Source organism: Platalea leucorodia (assembly GCF_965183815.1).
Source record: "Platalea leucorodia genome assembly, chromosome: 4".
Taxonomy (NCBI): Eukaryota; Metazoa; Chordata; class Aves; order Pelecaniformes; family Threskiornithidae; genus Platalea; species Platalea leucorodia.
In genome coordinates, this window is record NC_138826.1 from 21,971,171 (window position 1) to 21,985,662 (window position 14,492).

Below are 14,492 nucleotides of genomic sequence, written 5' to 3' on the forward strand. Positions count from 1 at the left end.
TTTGTAAGAAAAATAGGAGGAAGGGGTCCCTCTCTATTTGTAAGGCCAGTCATTGGCATACCCCGTTGCAGTGCTGCAGCGGGGAATGCTGCTGTGCTGCAGACGTGCTGCCATGACCTGCTACTCCTGCCACCCTCGACTTTGTTCCTGGTGCAGAGTAGGGCCCCTCTGTGCACGCGTCCCTTACAAGCCATGAACGGTCTCTCAGTCAAGGGTGTCAGACCCCTGCAGCAGCTGCCGTGGTCGAAGCCATCTCCCGTCTGGTTCTTCATCCCCCTCGCCTGGGAGATACGGTCCTCACAACCCGCAGAAAGGATGGCGCGAGCATCCCTCACCCAGCTGGGAGCAAGCTCAGCCAGCTCAGCCCAGCCGCCCCCCGGGCGGTAGGCGGTGGCGGCTGGTTCAGGGCCGGGTGGGTGCCCGGGTGGGTCCTCTGCCCCTCCCGGGCCGCCGGGCTGGGCTGTTCCCGGCAGGGGTTGGCCTCCGGCGGCCACAGCCCCGTACAGAAGGCGTCGCGCGTCTCTGCCTTCGGGTCTGCGCTCGGCCAGCCGCGGCCTTGGCGTCCGCCCGAGGCGCGGGAACGGCCCGGCCGCGCGCGCGCTTGCCTGCGTCGCCTCGCGCTCTGCCCGGCCTTCCGCGCGCGGCGGCGCCCCCTGCCGCCCTGCCCGCAGGGACGCCGCGCGGGGCGGGGCCGGCCGGTGGGTCACGTGACGGCGCTCAGCTGACCGGCGGGCGGGCGGGCGGCGCGGCGGATGGCGCCGGTGGGCGCGGGGGGAGCAGCGCGGCCCGCGGTCACGGTGAGCGCCGGGGCGGCCGGGCGGGAGGGCCCGGAGCGGGTACGGCTGCGGCACCGGCTTCGCGGCTCACTGCCCTTCTCCCGCAGATGAACGGGGCCCCGCGGGACGCGGCGGAGCCGGCGCCGGTGTGGGAGCGGCCCTGGTCGCTGGAGGAGATCCGTAAGGGCAGCCAGAGCTGGTCCTTGGCCTCGGACGCCGGGGTGAGCGGCGCGGCCGGGACCGGGCCTGGGTCTGGAGGGTGAGCGGGCCGCGGCTGCCCCAGCCCCCCCGGGGGCCCCCTGACCCCCGCGGGGCTTGGGGGGCGTCGGGCGGGGCCGTGTGCGGGGCGCTGCTGCCGCCCGCTGGCCCGAGCAGTGGCCGGGGGTCGGCCTGCCTGCCTGCCTCGGGAAGGGCGCCGCGGTAGCAGCCCTCCGGGGCGTCGCCGGGCGGAAGGCGGGGAGGGCAGCCCCAGCCAGGGCCCGGCGCTCGGCAGGCTCTCCTGTTGCTGTAGTCCTCCGGTCCGGGCGAGAAAACTAAAATGAGGAGTTGGCCCGAAAAGAAATGCAGAATCAAGTGTAAACACAGAAGGATGAGACTGGGTCCCGGGCATGCGTGCGGGTGCTTTAGTCTAAACTGTGTTTATTTTGATGCTCGGTTGAAGTGTATGATCAACTCTCCCTGTCTCGTTAACGGTGCCAAAAGAAAAAGGACTTGGGTGCTGACTATTGCTTTCCTCTGTTGTAAACAGCTTCTGCATTTTCTACAAGAATTCTCACAGCAAACCATTTCCAGGACTCATGAAATCAAAAAGCAAGTAGATGGATTGATTAGTGAAACAAAAGCTACAGACTGTCGCCTTCATAATGTCTTCAATGACTTTCTTATGTTGTCCAATACACAGTTCATAGAGAACGTGAGTATGTTCTTGTATGCATCAAGCTTGTACTTCAAACAACAATGGTGTTGTCCCTTACTGTCATGTGGAGAAGCGATTTGACTTTTTGGCAAGTCTGATGTTAATTTAGAGATGAAGTGGCTTTTAATCAGTTTCTGTTAAATAGCATCCTAATTCTTTTCTGAGTGATTTACTATCCAATATCAGCAGATTCCCTTTTGCCTCTTCTAAGGTACCTTCCTTCTTTGATTATATGTGACATGGAGATCAGAGTTTCATTTTTAGGACTATGAATGAGTAGGGATCTCTGGGATGTCTTGATATATCTTTACAGGTAGCATGAATGTAGCATTTGGCTGTCTAAATACGAAGAATGTTATATGATGCTGTAAATTTGCTCAGTGGTGTCATTTTACACTAAAAGCAGTTGGTATTAAAGGTGTTGGACTGCAGGCAGTTGTCTGTTATGTTTGGTCATGATGAGCATATTTGTTAGTTAATGTTCCCAATTTATGAATATTACTATTTTAGAAAGGTAAAAGCTAGACTTAAAAGCCTGTTACAATATTGTATTGCTAGGAGCATGTGTATAAGTAAAATGTAGAGCTTTAAAAGTCTTTCAGATTTGTGGAGGGTTATTTAGTACTGTGAGTTTTATTGGGTATTTTGCTTTGATCAACATTGTTCTCAGGCCATGCATGTCTCACCTGAAGCCATGATGCTATTATTGGAAAGATGCTGGCAGAGGACAAGATGATGGAAATCTGGATTTCTGTTGTGAGAGTTTTTGGTGGTGGTGGTGGTTTTGTTTCAGAGCTGCAATGTCTTTTCTGGCCTACCTTTGCTGTTCAGCGTAATGATTCTCCTGAGAACAGTTTGTACCAAATGTCTTAAATCTTGGATGCTTGAAGCTGTTTGTTCCCAAATTTAAGTGCACAGAAATAGGTCCTCATTTCTAGTTCTCAATTTAGTTAATGTGAGAGATCTGTCTCTTCCCAGGGGATAACTGCAGCTGTGTTTGAGAGATGTGGATTTAGGTTTGCAGGTTCAAGGGAGACTTTTTATTCTCCTGTGTCTCCTTGTAGCTGATCTTACAAAAGAGTTCTAAAAGAGCTGGATGGGAAGGATCATGAGAACAAACTGAAGGCTGAGGGAGGATGTGAACCTTCTCTGTAAGTGCAGGGGAAGCATAAATGCTAAAGAAGGAAAGCTACTAAATGACAGAAAACAAAAGGAAAATAGACAGCCCATGAGTAAACTTAGGTTCGACTTTGAAGCTTTCTAGAATAGCTTTATGTTAGGGGGGGTTAAAACAGTGCTTTTTTTTAACATATTCAGGTCAATCTGGGAACAGGGTCGACTTTTCTTAATACTGCAGTGACATTTGCAGTCTTGAATTACCTCAGTTGGGTTGAGAGGCTGCCTGATGGCTTCAGGATGATGACTTCAATGCATGAAGGAGGCTATGAAGATGTTTGACATCATCCATGGCTTCTTTTTTTAAATGTATAATGAATTAATGTGTAATTAATTACACATTAACGGTGTATTTTATTTTGTTGGTGGTGCCTATGGTTTAGTCCCTGCAGCAGTACGTTGTTCTTACTTGAATTAATTTTGCTTGACTTTTTAGAGAGTATATGATGAAGAAGTGGAAGAGCCTATTCCCAAAGCTGACGTTGGAGACAAAACAGAGCAGGTAGTTAACTTAAGCTGCCTTGAGTGCTGGCAATATGTTTGCAGCTGTGGTCTACCTTCTCATTTTCAAACTTAGTTTGCAGACATTTACAGCATACAAACCAAACTGTTTCCTTTCTCCTTGAAGTCTCTCTGTTGGATAGCATATGTCATTCAAACATAAAGTTCACAGTAACATTGGAGGCTGCTACAGTATATGATAATCTGTTAGGGCCTCCCCAAGTTCAATACTATGTCCAGTAGACAAGACTTATGCATTGATTTTTAAAATGGCTATGCATGTTTTTTCAGCAAGAGAACTGAGGCCTTGGGCCTTCTTTACTGGATTCAGAGGTAGTGAATTGAGGAAGCAGAATCTAACTGCAATTCCCAGGGATAAAAACTCAGCTTTTTATATATCTTACAGTCTAGGTGTATTATACCATAAATGTTCCCTTGATGGGCCAGGAGCACAAATAAGATAGTAGTGTGCTGGCGTGGATGTTTAGAACATTTCTGTTTCTGGCAGTGATAAAGATGAATTAAGTCAAGCAAAAAAGGGTTCTGAAGGTCTTTCTCTTACATATAGTGAAAAAGCTTTCATTGTACTAATTTGAAGTTAAAATTTTGCATGCGTGTTGCAGTGAGATTGAGTCTTTGGTAAAATGCAATGAGAATGTGTTGTTCCTGTTACTAAAGGAAAAGACACGGGAACAGAAAGAAGCTGATCTGATCCCCAAAATCCAAGAAGCAGTGAATTATGGGTTGCAAGTTCTGGACAGTGCGTTTGAACAGCTAGACATCAAAGCAGGCAACTCTGACTCAGAAGAGGAAGAAAGTAATGAAAGGGTGGAACTGATACTTGAGCCAAAGGTACAGACATGTGTTCTTGCTGGGAGCATGCGTTTGTGTTTGGCTTCGTCGGGCTTGCTCTTTGCTTCTGTCAGCACTATCGCTGTGTTGGTATAAAATTGGTATTCGTTACCTAAAAAGAGGATTTGATGACTATATCTGAAGGAGGAGTGCTCCTTGCTGACATATTCCTTGTGTAAGCTGCTTGTCTTGCAGTTGGGTTAGTATTAAGGTATGGCATCCTAAAAGGAGTTAGTTTAATGGCAGTGAACTTGGAAAGGGAAGCCTCAATTCTGGATGGAGTGGAACCTTCAAATTTCATGCTTTTTAGGTACAAACCGTATCTTCATAGGTGGTTTTTACTCTTCCGGTAATTAAGAACCCTAGATGCAGGATTTGGGATAAGACTGATGCCTGGAAGTCTTTGCAAGGATATTCTTCTGTTAGATGACACCTAGAAAACAAGCTGGGACCACACAAATAGAAGTAGCCCCCTTCTTTGACAGTATTAAAAAGGAATAAACCTCAGATGGCCCACCCAGTTGCATGCTGACTTGAAGGATGTGTCTGGTAGGACTCTGTTTAAACAAGCTTGTATCTTCCTTGAGTTAAAACAAGGGCTGTAAGTCTTCTGTCTTCATCAGCAGTGTAGAGCTGTTCCTAAATGTCAGAAAGACCTGATGTTGTCTCTTTCCAGGATCTCTATATTGACAGGCCGTTGCCTTACTTGATTGGCTCTCAGCAGTTTATGGAACAAGATGATGTTGGCCTTGGAGACCTCTCTAGTGAAGGTATGTGCTGGCATGACCTTTTATTCCTATGTGAGTAACTAGTTCCTAATCTGAGACTTTGGTGTGTTTTAACTCACAGCTTGGGTTATACTGTGTAGCATTCTTGCATGTTTAGATGCATGCTGTAACTACCTGGCGAAAAAAATGTGCATCATGCTGTAACAACCACTTTTCTGGTATGCAAGGCAGTAACTTCTGAGTAACTTGTGCTCTGTGTATTAGAAACGCAAAGTGCTGAAATTTCAGCAGCCTTCAAAGCTCTTGCAAACCACTCTCTTTTCCACCTGATTTTTAGTTCTCTTCACAAAGCCTTTAAAGTTGCTGTCGATGTGTCTAGTGACCACATTGCTCTGCATACAGATATCATGTCTGATCTTAACTTTTCTGTTTTCATTTAAAATAGAAGGATCAGTAGACAGCGATCGTGGAAGTGTAATTGACAGTGAAGAGAAGGATGAAGAGGTAAGTGACAAGTGACAGAGTACCAACTACTTTGCAGAAGCATTCATGTGTCTTTGGTTGTGTGTAAGGCCATTAACTACTTTGCTTTTTCATGTGGGGTCTCAAGATAATATTGCACAATGTCTGTTCCCTATGTCGGTGGTGGTAAATGTGCTTTTCATTATTATTCTTATGCAGTAGTTTCCTTGGCAGCTTTTCAGAGGAGCAATAAAGTGGTACTGGCTCTAGCTGCGATTATAGTAGAATATTTCAAACTGAATTATTTTATTCCAGTCGAATTTCACTTTGTGAAGCAAATCAGATTCGTTTCAAGAATTGCATTTATGGAGAACAAATCTGTTGTAAATTACAGTTACAAAGAATGGGATGGAGACAACCAGGAGCAAGTTTAAAGGTTAAGTAGGTGTCAGTAATGCACCTCCAGGCTTTGCCTCATAAATCTGCTGCATTGGACTATCAATTTCTGATATGTTTTACTTGCCTTTGCTGGGATGTCTCTGCTTTGTAACTGTGCTATGGAAGCACTCCCTTTTTGCTGAGGAGTTTGCTTTTGGTATCTTTGCTCAGTTAGAGTTAAATCCCTTTTGAGTTACTCAAACGCACTGTCAGATGGAGCTTGCTGTCTTTGCTAAATTAATGACTTTCTAGTGAGCTCTGTTCATAAAGATGGTCAATGGTGGGGAAACAATTCCTTGGTCAGGTCATGGTGAGGAGATTTGTATGTCCAAATGTAAGCAAGTCCAGAGCTTCTGAACTCTCTCTTGACCACTGGACAAAAATAATGTGTGATAATTGTCTTGGGTCTCTTGTGTTCTAGGAATCAGATGATGAATTTGGAAACCCTAGTGAAGATGACCAAAAGACGGTATGGTTATACACCCTGGTACAACCTGAAATACTTTCCATTTGTGATACAGTGAGGATGCAAGAAAGAGGAGATAAGAGCTCTAGACGATTAACTATTAAAAACTTTGGTTAAGCCTGATTTGTAAAATTTTGAATGGGAAGGTTGTCCTGGCCAGATGGCACCGTGTTGTGAAAGTGAACCTGGATTGGGTTTAAAGGCATGCTTGCAAGCCATCATTAGATGCAAAGCATATGTGGGATGGCATTGCCTGATATGTGTTTTCCCCAGGAATAATTTTGGAGTCATGAGAGTTCAAAGAATCTACCCCAGGAAAATGAGGCTCCTGTAGGATAATTTGGTCTGTAATTAAAATTCTAAACTTGCTATGCAGGAAGTGAGGAACAGTGCAGTTTGGGTATGACATGAAATCAAAGATATGAATGGTATTTAACGTTTGAAAAGTATGTCCATTTGGATAATGAATGAAAAGGGAAAAGAAACGTTTAGATTGAAAAATTCGAGCCTGACTTTAGTCATTGGTAGAAGGTGGTAGCAGGAGAAGGAATCTTACCCACGTTTAGGTGTGCCACTGCAAAAGACATTTATGCTGGGGATCCTCAGTCTGAAATGGTTTAGTGCCAAAAGAACAATGTTTCAAAAAGCAACCCTTATTTTAATCTATGGGTTGATAAAACAATGTTACAAAAGCACTCAGATGTTACATTAAGCTGTACTGACCTTCATAGGGTAACTTTGTATGCCTGATGTATTTTAAGATGAGCAAGCATCTTTGGGTTGTTCGTGATTTAGCTCACTTATGGGCACTTGTCTGTGCCAGCCCCCAGCTCACAATTCACTTCATATTTTTCATCCTCTTTTTCTTATTGACGTGACTGAAGCAAAGATGTGGGCATGTATTGTCTGTCATTCTGCTATCCACCTTAGGAATAGCTCAAGATGATATAATTATTTACTAGCTGATCACAATGTTCCTGAGTTAAGGCTAAATACTAGGTCTTTAATGGAGAGGAGTTCGTAAACTAAGGGAAGCAGCACAGCCAAAAAGTTCAGGCTTGTGTATAGTAGTGGTACACTCCTTGTGAGGAGAGCCTTGGTGTCCTCAGTTCCGTCTCTGGTCAGGAAATGTTTGGTGACACAGCACAGGGGTGTACTAGAGAATGCAGCAACTTGCTTGGAGCTACAGGCACTCCTTCCTTACCTCTCAAAAGCTGTGAAGTACCCCAAACTGGCTGAATGTTTCCCTCCTTTCAGTAAGTTTGCTTTGAATATTTTATCTAAGCAGGTGTAGTTTTGTGCTTGTTTTGTATGCCAACTTCAGGAGAACACAACGGGGTATTATTGTTTTTTAGAGAACAGCACAGATGAGTGATGATGATGATGATGATGGCTGTGATCTCTTTGACTCTGAAAAAGAGGAAGATGAGGATGGAGACTTAGATGAAAGCACAAGGCCTGTAAGTAATTGTTACCTCCCTGGAGAGAGAGATTTGACATCCCTCATGAAAAATCTGTCCTTACAGAGATCATAATGGTAGCTCTTAATTACCTGGTATGGGATCTGTAGAGAGAGCCTCTAAAAATCCCGAATGGTTTTTCAATATGATTGTTCAGGCTTTAACTCTTTAAACTAGGGGACTCCTGCACCCTAAGCTACATCAAAGCTGTCTTTGAAGGTCATTGAGAAATTACTTGTTGCATTTGAGTGTGGTAAATGCTTTTTCTTGTCCTGCTTCCAGAACGAGGTGACGTTAAAAAATTATGTGATCATAAGGGACTAGAAATGGCTTTTTTTTCCTCTTGATGCACACACAATCTCTTAATTGCTTTCTTAATAGAAAGCTGCATTGCCTCTTCTGAGCACTTCAGTCAAAGTCTAGACAGGATATTGTACAAGTGAGGCTGTAGAATACAGTATTTATAATTGCAATTGCATCAAGTTGGTAACCGGATTGTATATAAGGAATATGTTGTTGTTTGTCCCTACTCCTCAGAAAAAGAAGAGGCCAACATCATTTGCAGATGAGCTGGCAGCCCGAATCAAAGGAGAAGTACCAGTCAAACAGGACGAAGAGCGTTCGTGTAAGTTAATTCTTTAGCTTTGATAAGCACTTGTGAGATAGTGGGGGGACTCGTGAGAGAGTTGGACAGGGGATTCTGTGTAACAGAAGTTTTGCAGATCTGTTATTTGAATATGTATTAGGTGAAAGCTCAATAAGAGGAATTAAAGATGCTATTTTGTGTTCTGAGAAACTTTTTGACGATAACTTACAGGAATGAATAGGAATCCACTGATTGTTGTAGTGGAAAACGCATTGCTTTCAGGTGAGACAGGTCACTCTCCAAGCACACAAATTATTGGAAAGGTTTTCTCTCCAATCTGATTCTCCCTCTGCTTGTAAAACTGCATGTTTGACCACATGTTCTTCCCCCTGTTTCAGGTAAGAATGCAGAAGCCACTGGTTGCTGTAGTCTTGCTGTGAGCTCTACAGAAGAAAACCCCTCAAGCAGTAGATTTGTTTTCGGGGGGTGTAGGTTGTTTGTTTTTTCCTCTCTGTGGCTTAAATATGCTCTGTTTTGAGGAACTTTTTCCTTGCTACTGTTTTCAGTGATATTTTAGACTAAATACTGCATTTACTTTTGCATCGCTTTCAAAGGGAGAGACCTCTCAAGTAGTTATTCTTGCAGCAAAGCAGCAGTTGAAAATAGCTGACTGAAATTGAGGTGGCAAGTGCTTGTGAGCCTGCTTTTGTCCTGTAATTCTGAGAGGATGAACTGACACGAACAGTGTGTGTGTGTCCTTGTGTGGTTCAAACAATCAAGCTAGGTCTATGGGTATCAGAGTATAAAACCTACCAGCTTACCTTGTTCAGTTGCAGGGAAATCTTCTTTTCATTGAGATAACCTTGAGATAGTAAGGCCAGAGGGAATAAAACTCTGGCTTTGCCTTAGGTAACTGAATCAAGGATAATATCTGGAGCCATTTGAGATGCTCAGGTTCTGCATGCTCTGTGTGGGATCTGCACCATCTGGAATGCTGTGTTGCTCTCTGGCATCCCAGGTGACACTAGTCTGTGTGTGGGCAACTGTGTTGAACCCACAGTATCTGACAGAATGATGCTATTACAATTTTAAGTGCCATTTTTAGAACCTGTACTTCATAGAATTACTTCAGTGGGCTGATTCATATGAAAACGTATAGGTCAGCTTGGTTAGCTTATTTTTTTTACGTTCTCTTTATCATAGATTGATCACAGGCTACAAGTAAAGATGGATTATTTTATTTATGCTTTGAAATTTTCTTCTTAAAGCCCTGTCACCAGAGACCAAACCAAGGAAAACTCTGAAAGAGAAGAAAGAAGTGAGAATTTCATCGGATGGTAGGATTTCCTCCTCTCTTGTTTCTAAATTGTGGGCTGGAATGTAAGACACTGCTTAGGAAACCGCAGCAACTACTCTAGAAACTGGGTGGGATATCAGTGAGCATCCTTCAAGGTGAGTGTGTACACAAATCTAGGTTGTGATGTGCATGTAAAATAAGGCTAGAAACAGGCCTAGTGAGAGTTCCTCCTTAAATGCGGTCTTGTGGAGCAACCATATGCAACCCAATCTGACTACAGCAGCTTCTCTGTATGTGTCATGAGAGAAACAGGATGGAATCAAACCAGTTTTTATTTTGGCTCTCTTTAATTCCCTTTCCTGAAACTTGGTCAGTTGCATCACAGCTCTTGGCTCTTGTGCTTTCTAGATGAAGATGATGACATCTTCAAGCCTCCTAAGTTGACTGATGAAGACTTCACACCCTTTGGGTCTAGGGGTGGCCTCTTCAGTGGTGGAACAGGTCTCTTTGACGATGAAGAGGTGAGAATGCTGGAGAGGAGAGAAATGGAGTGTGTGTGTGTGTCCCTTGTGAAAACAAAACAAAAGATCCTGACAAATTCTCACCTCTGGAAGGCAGGGAGGGGAAACACTACTTTGTTCCTTGGTAACATTCAAGCATAGTGGAACAGTGTAGCTTTCCAGTGGAGAAAGAGAACTACACAAGTGAGGTACTTGGGTTCCCCGTGGCACAAAGCACTCTCTTCTGCAGTAGTGCTTCTAGAGATGCAAGTGGGGTCCTATCATTACATTAGACAGGTTCTAATTCCATCAGAGCTTACTCAGCACCTACCTCACTTTTATCTGTGGAGATAAACCAAATGCCATACAGTTTGTTATTTTGAAACAGATTTCTAGTAAGATGCCTGTGAGAATACTGAATTTTGTCATTCTCACTTTCTCCCTGGGTATGGGAGAAGTTTGAGAGGAAAGAACATGATGTCCTTCCCATTTTATTTTTCACAAACCATATCCGGACAGTGGTGCTGTTGGGTTTCTCTGTCTCTGTGCTGTTAAAATTTCCCTATTGCAATTATGTTATGTTCTTTCATCTAGTTATTGTACAATTCCTGGTACCTGCACTGGCAAGAAAAGTTCACCTTAAGTTTTCTCTTGTGCTATGTACCTATAGCTGACTTAATGAAGAAATGGCACAAAGTGCATTTCTGACCTATTTTAGCATCATTTATGCACGTGAAGGGGGAGAGAACCCCAATGTCAGGGATACTCAAGATTTAAGAATCTCACAGTGCAGCTGTGATGATTGCCTCTGATTTTATCACGTAGCTGATACTGGTAACAGTCAAGCATAGTCTAGAATAGTAGCCAAACTATTGCCTTTGTGGAATGTTGTGTTCCTCATTGCAACTAGAACAAAAGTAGGTGTTCCTTGGAGCTGAGGACGCTATTAGACTGAAATTTGGAAGGAGACCTCATGTACAGCTGACCTCGAGCTTACCATGCCAATCTGGTAGAATATAGCCAACAAGCACCAGACAGGGGCATTGTGTGAAGGGAAGAGGATAGTTCCGTGCAGTGCTTTCCACTCAAACGCAGCCTTTATTGGAAAAATATTAATGTGCTTTAAGAGGCAGCCAACAGCTTTAAAAAAAAAAATTAAGAAAAAATCCGATAGTGCAAGCCAGCTTTGTGTCAGTGCAAATTCAGATGAAGCTATCATTAGAGCTTCTTGGTTACTTATTGCTAAGACTACTTTCCTCATCCTGTAGACACAGGACAGCCAAGCAGATTTGTCTGATTGTTGCCTGCCTGCATACATTTGTTCTTGGCTTTCTGTTACCTGAAAGTTAATCACCTGGGAAGGGTAACTTATCTTCACTTATCTTGCGCAATGGAGGAGGCCTTACTGTACCACAAGGCAGCTGCAGTAGATCAACAGGCAAATAGTAACTGACAAATGTGCAATAACTTACTGACATTCCTCCTGCAGCCCTGTGCTCCCCTACTCTTTCCTAAGTATTGCTGCCTTCTTTCCACAAAGCTTTATACAAAGACCATGCATTTTGAGTCTCTAGGGAGGCAACCTCTAATACCCAACTTCCTGGAAGAGGGAGGCTTTCAAGAAATTAAGTGGTCAGTACTCACAAGATCTAGAGGTTTCCTGGAAATATAGGCTGTGACTCTTGGGGAGGATTGGCACAGGGCAACTACAGCCTGGACAGGACTTTTGTTGGAGTGTCCTGCAATGCTTTTGAACTATATCTCTGCACCATACTGGTGTCTTAGAGTCTCCTTAGCAACAATATAAGTTGTTCACCTTAACCATGTGAAGTTCAGGAGTATTTTTATGCTTGTCTGACTTGAATTCTTCCTTCAAACCTTACTGTACAAGCTTCAATAGGAAAGCTTAGAAGGGTGTAATCAGGACCTAAACAGCTGTAGATTAATTAGTATAAGCCCTTGAAGATGTGCAAATAAAAGGCCATTCCTTCTCTTCAGTAAACAGACTGATAATTAGTGTAAATTAAGTTTTAGAAGACAGCTGCTCTTCTGAATGTATGCACTCAAGTTAACACTTGAGTACCTAGGTTTAAGTCTATATGTGCAGACATCTTTTTGAGAAGGGAGTGGTGTTTACCTCCTCTGTCTTGACTTAGAAGTGGATATTCCACATGGAAAAATCAGCAGCTGTCTTTTGCTACAAAAAACAAATTCACCACTTCTTCCCCTTTGTATTTGCATCTACAATCAGAGTGATCTTTTTGCTGAAGCACCAAAAGGAGAAGAATCAAACGAGAGAGAGGAGAGAGTCCCAGTAAGTGAAGGTAAGAACCAATTGTTCCCTCCTGTAGTCCTGTCTATGCTGTGATTTATCACCACTAGCAGCTAGACTGTTTTGTTTCCAAACTAGGAAGTCTAGAGTAGCAATTGCTGGCAAATCTCTTCTCCTCCCCAGTCTTAATAGAGAACAGCTGTGTTTTCCTTGAATTTTAAACGTGTTTGTTCACTACGATCTCTTACATGTACCTACCCTCCTGGAGCTGAAAGAATGTCTTTACTGATGTTGGCAGAGCTCTCTGCATGTACGGGGTTCCTGCTGCTGAAGAGTACTTTGCAGGATCCAGTTGTGGGTTTGAGTGGAGTAAAGATTTCTTGCAGATTAATGCACGTCTGAGTTTCCCATTAGCTGCTAGAAGTCTGAGCACACATTCTGTACTAGAGCAGTTTTTACTGAAGTGGTGTATTTGATGAATTTTCAGATACAAGTTGGGAGGCTAAGCCATTTTGTTTTGAGTGTATTGTATGGAAGTGGTTTTGAGTGTGTGAATGTAAACTCTTGTAAATAATGCTATGTGTAAATGTATATAATGTTCAAAAGCTTCAGTTTAGCAGAGCTGTTTTGTGGAGTTTTAATGGAGAAAAAATAGCTAGAGTGTTTTATATATATTATACCTGCAAAAAACCTAGAAGTTCAAAGAGAACGTCTAAAGAGTTCTAAGTTGTTGAGGGGAAAAAAAATGGAGCTCAGAAGACTTCTCAGATTCCTATTTCTATGGTAGAGTTCTGAAGACTTTGACAGCATAAAACAAGTGCATCCATTTGTATTGTACTTCCTATGATTTCAGTGTCCTCTACAAAGTCCTTAAGGAAAGTTCCTGCAGGTGCAGTATCTCTGTTCCCAGGTATGATTCATTCAATAGCAAATTGCTTCGTGCACAAAATGCTCTTTTCTTTAAAACCTACTGGGGAGGTTTTAAAGAAGAAAACGATCCAAATACAGCAGCACTGCATTGCTTGATCATGTGCTTAATGACACATACAGGTGCTTCTACCATGCTAAGCCTAAACTGCAGCATGCTTTATGGATAATCAAGATTCTATAGGAGCTCTGAAGGTAAATATCATTGATGGCAGATATTAACAGCTGTCAGCTTCCAGTGTTGTGCTATGCACTTTTAAGGATGTGTGTTACTTTAACTGATATTATACAGTTTAAGTCTGCAGTGCATGCAGTCACACCTTCCCTCTATACTCTGAGAAGGAAATGCATTTTGAACTTGCAGGTTTGATCATGTTCCTTTAGGTTAGCAGAACAGTTTAAACATCAAGTTCCTATATTTTTGTGGCACAGGTAAATCTTGTTCTCTGGTTTTGTTTAGGAGTATCTGCATACATGGGGAAGGACCAGGTCTGTAACTCAGAGCTAGAAAAAAAAGAATTGTATTAAGATCCCTGTTCCATATCAGACTTCAAGCTGAGCAATGAAAAGAAATGTATGTCACCAGTCGCTTTGAGTCAACTGACTTTGATTTCTGTCTCTGTATAGGGTCTTCACCTGATTGAGTTACCTTAATTTTAAGTTTTGCCCTTTATTAAGACAGGCCTATTTTAAGACTATGGCTTCAGTTAACTGAGCCCTCAGTCAGCATGATTTTTAGAGTAGGACGGATGCAAATACAGCCTTTTTACTCCAGGATCAAAGATATACATCAGCAATGGTCATTCTACATAATTATAAGGCTTGGTAGCAAAGTTTAAAACAGCAGATTGAGGTTTTCTTTATCCTTCAATCTTTCTTGGAGGTACTGTTGCGTAAGCAGTGAACTTCCCATCATTCTAACAGTGTCCCATTCTAGTTCATCAGGAATTAAGTTATATGTAGCATTTATTCAAAGTCTTCTGTTGCTCCCCCTCAGTAACTTGTAGACAGGCTAAAATCACCAGAGAAAAACCAAGATTGAGGCTCCTTTGCTGTTCACAATTGCTTGATGAACACATTCCCAGTGAACAGTTTGTTTAGGAACTTGAGAATGTTTAAAAATTAATTCAACTTT

At 43.1% G+C, this 14,492-nt stretch overlaps 1 protein-coding gene across 1 annotated transcript in view; it reads left to right on the forward strand.

Moving 5' to 3' along the window:
• The first annotated feature begins 745 nt into the window (after positions 1 to 745).
• The window catches only part of WASHC2C (WASH complex subunit 2C), a 38,349-nt gene continuing 24,602 nt past the window's right edge, over positions 746 to 14,492 (forward strand). Inside the window, exons 1-14 of the mRNA XM_082310257.1 lie at positions 746 to 797; positions 884 to 997; positions 1,525 to 1,689; positions 3,305 to 3,370; positions 4,048 to 4,221; positions 4,898 to 4,991; positions 5,395 to 5,453; positions 6,271 to 6,318; positions 7,671 to 7,775; positions 8,313 to 8,400; positions 9,630 to 9,698; positions 10,067 to 10,179; positions 12,410 to 12,482; positions 13,284 to 13,340. Of these exons, the coding sequence (XP_082166383.1) occupies positions 753 to 797; positions 884 to 997; positions 1,525 to 1,689; positions 3,305 to 3,370; positions 4,048 to 4,221; positions 4,898 to 4,991; positions 5,395 to 5,453; positions 6,271 to 6,318; positions 7,671 to 7,775; positions 8,313 to 8,400; positions 9,630 to 9,698; positions 10,067 to 10,179; positions 12,410 to 12,482; positions 13,284 to 13,340 (1,270 nt within the window). The 5' untranslated portion in view covers positions 746 to 752. The remainder of the gene's footprint in view (positions 798 to 883; positions 998 to 1,524; positions 1,690 to 3,304; positions 3,371 to 4,047; positions 4,222 to 4,897; positions 4,992 to 5,394; positions 5,454 to 6,270; positions 6,319 to 7,670; positions 7,776 to 8,312; positions 8,401 to 9,629; positions 9,699 to 10,066; positions 10,180 to 12,409; positions 12,483 to 13,283; positions 13,341 to 14,492) is intronic.